General features: G+C 40.2%; 1 protein-coding gene across 1 annotated transcript in view; it reads left to right on the forward strand.

The window, feature by feature from the left end:
- Positions 1–6,888, forward strand: part of LOC118797898 (lysophosphatidic acid receptor 1-A-like) — a 41,590-nt gene extending 34,702 nt beyond the window's left edge. Inside the window, exon 5 of the mRNA XM_036557195.1 lies at positions 6,547–6,888. Coding sequence (XP_036413088.1) covers positions 6,547–6,651 — 105 coding nt within the window. The 3' untranslated portion in view covers positions 6,652–6,888. The remainder of the gene's footprint in view (positions 1–6,546) is intronic.
- Positions 6,889–9,304: the final 2,416 nt, after the last annotated feature.

Genomic DNA, 9,304 nt, shown 5'->3' on the forward strand with positions numbered 1-9,304 from the left:
TGTCATCAGCATAGCTATGAAAATTTATGACAAGTTTCCTAATGGCATCACCTTGAGATAACGTACTAAGAGAAAAGCAAAGGCCCTAAAACTGAACCTTGAGGGACACCACATGCAATTATTGATTTTCCAGTGAAACCATGAACTGCCTATTACCTAAATATGATTTAAACCGGTCTAAAACTGTGCCTGAGAGGCGGAGCCACCGTTCAAGACGTTGGATTAAAATCTTGTCAACAGTATCAAAAGTTGCAGTAAGATCTAATAAAACCAGAATTTAAGGATTCTGTACATCAGCGCTGAGCCTGAGGTCATTCACAACGCCAACTAATGCTGCCTCTGTTCTATGATTAGAAAACTATCGCTTTAACACCGGAGCTGATCCTGAGCAAGGCATGATCGTTTGGTTATGCCTGACTCAGACCAGCTCAGGTTGTGTGCTTGAGGTTTGCCCTTTTATGCTAATATAAAACCAGCTTTTCCTTCCCACAAGTTAACCACAGGAGGGGAAAAGGCCAAAGCCTAATATCAACTATGATGTTAACAACTGACCACCAAAAATAGCCACAATCAGGCCATGTTAGCATAAAAGGGCAACCAATTCCACCAATGCTAATGCTAGCCCAGACAGATGAACCCAAAGAGTCTTTAAAACGTTATGGGTGTGTCTGAGAGGTTGAGACTGGGCGCATATCTGCTAATTTGAATTTTTTTGAATCTGCATTGCTCAAACTTTGCATCTTTGCAGTGCCTTGTAGCGCAAACCCTGTCACCCCCAGAGGCCTCACTGTGATCTACAGAAGGCAGTCAAGTCCAGATCTTTTGATTTTATGCCTTTCGATCAATTTGATTAATGATGAGCTCCATAAAGCGTCAATGGTGGTTTTTATTTAAAGGTGTAAGACACGTTAGAGTGATGACAAGAAGGTATCTACACTCCTATGGTATTAACGTTTGGTATAGCACCATTGGAGGTTCTTTAAGGCTATTAATTTTCATACATCTCATTAATAAAAATAGTCCTTAAAAAATGCTCGATTTGAAAGGGTCTTTAGGGAACCAACAGTGGTCAAGAGTGGTTTGGTGTGAAATGGTTCAGATGTCTTTACAGTGGTGGTGATAGGAAACAGGGGTTGCCATGACTACAACACAGATATAAACATTCTATTTACTATCCAGAACCACCAGTGAACCTACACGAGTCTTCTGAGTTTATATGGAATGTTGATGATGGAAAATAGTGGAAAATCTGGAATAATAAGTTTTCTTTGGGGACTATTTTGCCTCACAGCGCCCTGCATGTATCCCTCCACCATGAATGGAGTTTAAGTTCTCTAAACTATCATAAAACAGTGTCTCAGTCATCAGGCAGTGAATTCATAACCATTTCATGTAGTGACTTTCTGTGAGGGAGCTTTTAGAGGTGGACGTCTGGTTCCTATCACCACCACTGTGAACAGTTCTGACTCTGTAAGTTTCTCTAGAATGGAGCGTTTCACACCAAACCACTCTTAACCGCTCCGATTACATCTTAACAATTTAAATGGTGAAGCATACATTTGCATACAATTTGCATAAATATTCCCTTGAAGAATCAGACCAGGTGAAGACGCTGATCATTTAAACATTTCAGCTCCATCATCCAGCACTTTAGCTGCACAGCGTTGCTCAGCTGCTTGCTTCACTGAGCTGTTTTTTCTTGTGAAAATGCTTTCTGCACATGAATTAAACACATTTACAGCATTTGGCGGATGCTCTTATCCAGAGCGACTTACAATTTCATCACCTTTTAAACACAGCTGGGTGAAGGTAGTGTTAGGAGTCTTGCCCAAGGACTCTTATTGGTATAGTGTAGGGTCCTTGCCCAAGCAGGGGATTGAACCCAAGAAGGCAGAGGTGTTAACCACTTTTTATTAATTGTTATTAATTTTATTTTTAACTGTATTCTGGATATAAAATTGACCAGCTTTTTTGTAGCAACTTCGGTGAGGTTGGACAGGTCTCGCCTCTATAAAGTGTTAATAATATCCAACAATACCCATATTTATCAGCCTGGAAATCCCCCCTCAGTAGATCACAGTGCGTTGGCTTTTATTTCCTTGTGCGTTCTATTTGAGGACATTCTCACAGTACAGAGTAGGTTTCACAATATTTAGTTTTTCCAAGATTTGCAAACAGACTTGAGCCAAATGTGCCAAAAAACAGAAGTGATAAATTTTAAGTCCTTCAAATACACTCTTAAAAAAGATGGTTCTTCAATGGTTCTTTAGCAAAGAAAATGGCTTTGTATAGAACCATGAACACTCAAAGATTCCTTTGCTTGATTAAATGGTTCTTTGCATCATGTAAGTGTTCTTTAGATCAAAAGAGAATATGCTGTAGAACCTTTTTGAAAAGGGTTGTATATAGCACCAAAAAGGGTTCTTCAATTTGTTACGATGCCAAGCTTGTTACAAAAGAAGAACCCTTTTCAAAAGGTTCTACATAGAATGCTTTCATGATGCCAATAACTCTTTAATCAGGCAAAGGGTTCTTTGAGTGTTCCTAGTTCTATATAGAACCATTTTCTTTACTAAAGAACCCTTGAAGAACCATCTATTTTAAGTGTGTATCTAAGGAAGACGATGTGGAAAAATCAAACAGGTGATAAAAAAAATGATTGAAGTAGTAAATAAAATAGTAAAATATCAAGGTAAATATTTGGAAAGGGGGGAGGTGGGTGGTGGTGGTGGTGGTGAGGGGTTCTATACGTTCACCAAATTCCAGGATTTTATACTGACAATCAAGTGCAAGGGATTGTTATTACCACCAGTCCAGATCTTCCTCTGGAAGTCTCTTGAGAGGCTAATCTGTTTCCTGAAGCATGACCAGCAGGAAGTTCCTCTGAATCTAATCATGTATATTTGTGGTCAGCAGTGAATTTCACACCAGCAGCTTGTGTAAACGCAGCTCTCGGCTCTGGTTAAGACTCAGGAGAGGAATTTTGCTTTGGTTCCTCCGTCCTCACGTCCTGCTCTTGCGTCTCGCTTCTCTGTCTCAGGTCCTCAGGGCGAGGAGCTAAGACGAGAAGGTGGGATAACAAAGAACTAGCACCAGATGAACTGACCGGACTGATGTGCTCGATCACTGAGTCACCATCACTCGCTAATGATTCACAGCTGTATGACTCGTCACTCCGACGCTATAAACTATTCAGAAGTTTGGGTGCCGTTAGTCAAATTCCATGCTGTAAATAAGTGAACACGTCGTCTACAGAGAACACTTTGGAACAGGACGAATGCGGTCACTTTAAAGTTAAAATCAAACACTAAATACCCAGAAAAAATCCAATCATATGTCTGATTGCGTTTATATGTGTGCTGTGCTGTGCAGAAGTCAAGAGACCCTTCTTTCATTTATTCCAATCAAAATGGCCATTACGAACAAACCCTTAGTGTCAGATACATTTAACAGAAGATGACACAAAAATGTCATGAATTCAAATCTAATCTCAGCTGTCTGAGTGTTCAGTGTTCAGTGAGTCTCTCTTCACCTTTATTCCAGCTTCCATTCTTTTCAGGAGACTCACTTTCAGTTCCTCAAAGAATCTGCAGACACACCTCCAGAGTTCAGTCTTAGAAGCTGGTTGATCATTTTCTGCTTTCCACCATCCAAATAATCACAATTACAAATCTAGACTCATCGGTCGATGAACCCTCATTCCACACCTCAAGAGTTTTCTACACTCTTAAAAAAGGTGGTTCTTCAAGGGTTCTTTAGTAAAAATAATGGGCCTCATTCACCAGGATGGCACAGTGGGTAGCACTTTCGCCTCACAGTAAGAAGGGTCTGGGTTCGATTCCTCGGCCGGGCGGCGAGGTTTCTGTGTGGAGTTTGCATGTTGTCTTGAACTTTAAGTGTACCTTTTTTTGTAAGGGATCTCAAGATTATCAGGACTATCAAGTTACCTTGAGAAAGCATGTTATCTCGAGATCACAAGACAAATAAGTCATGATCTCAAGACAACAGTAAAAAAATGATACCTACCTCATGACCTCTCTGGACTTCCGTATACACTCTATTGAGAGTCTGTTCTCCGATTCTGTTTGCCACACACATCACATACATCAGTGTTGTACAGTATTGTACTTGAGACAAAGTGGACACTCAAAGTAAAGTGTGACGTCTTTAACCGAAAGTGCCTACAGTACATACGCTTGTATATCTGTGTTAAAAACAAAAGCCTCACTGAAGCGCTTCACTGCGCTGGTCATTACTCCTGCGCAGTAGCAGCCGAGCGCACACCGGGGGCGGGATGTGCCGCTTCTCTTGAGCAGTTTTCCACAAGAATTATGTACAAAATACAGACCTGTGATGGTTTTCTTACAAAGACTGAAAACCCAACACTATAAAACCAAAAGAAACGTTGAGATCTTCAGTCCGTACTTAGGATGTCATTGTTTTTCCCAGTAATGTTCACTCATGATCTCTCCCAAGAATTTTTTGGGAATCGTACTAAATGTTGTGCAGTCAAACTGCAGCAGCGATCTAACCGGAATTAAGACTCCGGCTTGTGTTCACACCTAACCTCTTCCCATTTAGTTATCGTTGAGCTTTCCCTTGTAAAGGTTCCTGTGTAAGGATGAGCTGATGTCTGGACTCGGAATTACGAATCGGAAAATTACTGTGTGGAATCAACATGGATTCCTAAGGAGCCCCGCTGGTGACATCCTATATAAATAAAAACAGTGCGTGGCCACGAGTTAGTAAGGTGTGGGAACAAGATAATTAAGTCGTGGCCATGACTTAGTAAGGCATGGGAACGAGATCCTAATGCGTGGCCACGACTTAGTAAGGCACGATGTCATCATTCCCACGCCTTACTAAGTCGTGACCACGACTTAATTATCTCATTCCCATGCCTTACCAAGTCGTTGCCACGCATTAGGATCTCATTCCCACCTGTAAATAAGGTGTGGCCATGCATTATTTTTATTTATATGGGAATGTCACCAGCAGGGCTCCGTAGATTCCCATCACTTGGAATCAGAACTGGAATTGCAGATTGAATATAATCAGGTTGCACTGCTAACATCACACTCTGATTTATTCACGTTCATAATCGTTGTGAAACTTATAAAATTGTGTTTTTAATCCTCTCGTCAAGGAAGCTCAGTTTTTCAGTACTTCATCGTGTTAAATCAGGAGCTGCTGATGGAATTTAATAAATCTGCGATGTCTGGAGAAGAAAACTAACACTGTTCTTCAAACTACTGATTTTTTAAAATCAGAAATTCTCGTTACTTTTTACCCTCGTTTTGTTTATTTGCATTGATTCTAGTGACATATTGTGTTCCAACCAGCGAAAGCACACTTATCGCCGAGATTAATGGTTTTAAATAATGTGCTCAAAGCAAAAAGTGCAGATTCTCAGCTTGTGTTTGCATGAAAAACGAGAGATATTTTATCATTTTATTATTATTCAATTGATCAAAAAAAGTTATTCAACTGTTATCAATCAGATTGACTTGATTCAGTTTATGGGTGCACTCAGTAAGCTAATGCTAAAGGTTCAGCCTCAGGGTGGTCACCGCCATACATAAAGGGCCGAGTTAAGCTGAAATGGAAAAGTATGTATTAACTGAATACAGTGCTGTGAAAAAGTGTTTGCCCCTTTCCCAGTTTCTTCAATTACTGCATTTGAATGTTTCAGATCATCAAACTACTTGTAATATTAGACAAGTAAAACCCAAGTAAAAGTTTTTTCGAATGATGATCTCATTTACTAAAGGAAAAATGCTGTTCAGCCCTACCTGGCCCTATGTGAAAAAGTAATTGCCCCCTTATCTACTAAATCCACCAGTTAACCAAATTCAATTGACTATTGGGTTCAACTTCACTAGCCACACCCATGCATGATTACTGCCGGACCTGCTGCATCTAAACATCACTTAAATAGAAAGTGTCTAACAATGTGAAGCAGCTAGAAGGTCTCAAAAAGCAGCATGTGATGCCACGTTCTGAAGAGATTCAAATACAGATGCAAAACAGAGTCATTGAAATCTACTAATCTAGAAAGAGTTACAAAGCTATTGCTGAGGTTCTGGGACTCCAGAGAACCACAGTGAGAGCCATTATCCACAAATGGTGAACCTTCCCAGGAGTGGCCGGCCGACCAAAATTTCACCAAGAGTGGATCGGCGACTCATCCAGGAGCTCACAAAAGAACCCAGACAACATCTAAAGAGCTGCAGGCCTCAGTTAAGGTCAATGTACACGATTCCACAATAAGACAGTGGGGAAAAATGGCATCCATGGGTGAGCTGCAAGGTGCAAACTACAAATTAGCAAAAACAGAAGAGTCGTGTGGGGGCAAATACTTTTTCACATCACTGTATATACTGTATATACAGACCTCTTGTTTAGATTTGATTCCAGAGTTGGTGGAAAGAAAAATCAAGCTGTATTAACAAGAGGAGGTTCCAAGCAGATGCTGGAAAAAACATATTAAAAAATCAGATGTTAATGTTACAGCATTGCTCATTTCATTTCTCTGTATGTGAACAGGCAGGCAGGAACCCCAAAGACGACCCGATCCTGATGAGTCAGTCAAACGGGACTCAGCTGTCTCTTCGAGAAGCAGAGGACCTACAGAACTGCACTGAGACCTGAGAGCTGGAGTTCTCACATGTAGATGAACAGAAGGAAAACTGATTGTTAATGTAGCACGAACTGGTGACCAGTTCAACATTTGTGTGGCAGCAAAACTGACACAGGTCACGAGTTATGTGATCTGATCTGCAACTGAATGGACTTGCTTGGACAAATTGAAGGAAACAACAGAGGAATCCACTGATTAGCCATAACATTAACACTCATTGTCCATCTTATCAGCTCCACTGACCACATAGTTTCACTTTGTAGTTCTACAATTACAGACTGTAGTCCATCTGTTTCTCTGATACTTTGTTAGCCCCCTTTTACCCTGTTCTTCAGTGGTTAGGACCCCCATGGACCCTCACAGAGCAGGTACTATTTGGGTGGTGGGTCATTCTCAGCACTGCAGTAACACTGACATGGTGGTGGTGTGTTAGTGTGTGTTGCGCTGGTACGAGTGGATCAGACACAGCAGTGCTGCTGGAGTTTTTAAACACCTCAGTGTCACTGCTGGACTGAGAATAGTCCACCAACCAAAAACATCCAGCCAACAGCGTCCTGTGGGCAGCGTCCTGTGACCACTGATGAAGGACTAGAGGATGACCGACACAAACTGTGCAGCAGCAGATGAGCTATCGTCTCTGACTTCACATCTACAAGGTGGACCGACAAGGTAGGAGTGTCTAATAGAGTGGACAGTGAGTGGACTGATCTGATCCACTCGCACCAGCGCAACACACACTAACACACCACCACCACGTCAGTGTCACTGCAGTGCTGAGAATGACCCACCACCCAAATAATAACTGCTCTGTGGGGGTCCTGTCGGGGTCCTGACCATTGAAGATCAGGGTAACAAAGTATCAGAGAAACAGATGGACTACAGTCTGTAACTGTAGAACTATAAAGTGCTGCTATGTGGTCAGTGGAGCTGATAAAATGGACAATGAGTGTAGAAACGAGGAGGTGGTTTTAATGTTATGACTAGGGTGGATCCAAATAGGGCTAAATATAAGTGTAATGCAACCTTAATATGTGAAACTGTACAGCTATAAAAGCACTGTTTTCTCTTACTGATGGAGTATTCTATGATAAAATTTCATTTAAACAATATAGACGATCAGCCAAGACATTCAGTGTCTGAAGCTTCTTGAGTTTTAGCACTGGAGCTACGAGGCTAATGTAGCCAACAAGCAGTGAACATTTAGCTTAGCTTGGAAATATGCATTCTCCTACTCTGAATAATCACAGACTTTCTGGAGGTGTTCAGTGTCTCTAATAGACTTGATTATGTGGTTTATGAGTTTGTATGACTCACTGTTATCCGTAAACATGGACTAAAGAACGTTAGCATAGCTAAAAACAGTAGCAGCCACCAGCTACACATTACCTCCATACTTCTGTCCATTTTGCATTCTTTCAACCTGAATCGACTCAACAGTTAGTTACTTAGCCTTTCATTTACCTTCTATTACATGCATTATTCAAAAAAATAATCATTATTCTTGCAGAAAATAGACATGGTTATTCAATTTAAAAAACATTTAAAAAAAATTGTGCAGGGATCCTTTTGGATTATGTTGCCTTGAGGCAACATCGTGCAATGATAGGAAGAAATAATATAGAGCTGTGTTCCCTGAAGCGGTGAGACCTGGCTTGTGACTGGCTAAATCCATTCCACTGTTGCTTCTAGGCAACACACATATTTCTGCAAATTCTCATAACAAAAAATGATACCGAATGTTTAAAAAGAGGTGCAAGTGGCCCATAACAAATAGTATAACCAAGTATGTGCTTTTTACTGACTTGCTCAAATTCTTCCCTTTATTGTGAACCATATCGTTGTCTTTAAATTTGTATAATGTTGCCTTATGCGACGATGAGAAGAAATGATATAGAGCTGTGTAGTCTGAAGTGGTGAGACCTGGCTTGTGACTGGCTAAATCCATTCCACTGTCACACAATGTTGCTTCTAGGCAACAAACATATTCCTGCAAATTCTCATAACAAAAAATGATACTGATTATTAAAAAAGAGGTTTAAAAGTGGCCCCTAAGAGACAGTATGACCAAGCACATGCTTTTTACTGACTTACTCAAACTCTTCTCTTCATTCTTAACCCTATCATTGTCTTTAAATATGTATAATGTTATTGTAAAGTAAGGAAAATGAGTTTGTTGCCCTGAGGCAACATTGTGCAGTAAAAGGGTTAAGTCATTCAGATCATGTGGCTCCACTGCAATAAAAGTGTGCCACCTGCTGGCTGGCCAAAGAACTCAGTGTTACATATATATATATATATACTTAATCTAGCACTGATTCATCTTAAAGCTCATAATAGTCATTTATGTAATGCACTTAAACCTTTTTTTTTATTCTTGGAAGTTGCAGTTTTAGTTTAGTAGGTCTTGATGGACTGCAAAGCCTTTGATGATGTCTGTAATTTATATTTAAAAACCAATAAAGATTTGAGATATAAATGATGAGGCCACAGTGTTTGATACTGGTGTTTTGATATATAATACTTTAATAGTAACACTTAATAACATTTCTTTGATCAACAAACACCTTCACTGATCAGCTAATGCCATGTTAACACAAATGTGAACAGCAAAATAGAACATCGGTGAAGTTTTCCTTCATTATTTTGCATCATTTTAAAGTGCAA

This window comes from Colossoma macropomum, unplaced genomic scaffold (assembly GCF_904425465.1).
Source record: "Colossoma macropomum unplaced genomic scaffold, Colossoma_macropomum, whole genome shotgun sequence".
NCBI lineage: Eukaryota > Metazoa > Chordata > Actinopteri > Characiformes > Serrasalmidae > Colossoma > Colossoma macropomum.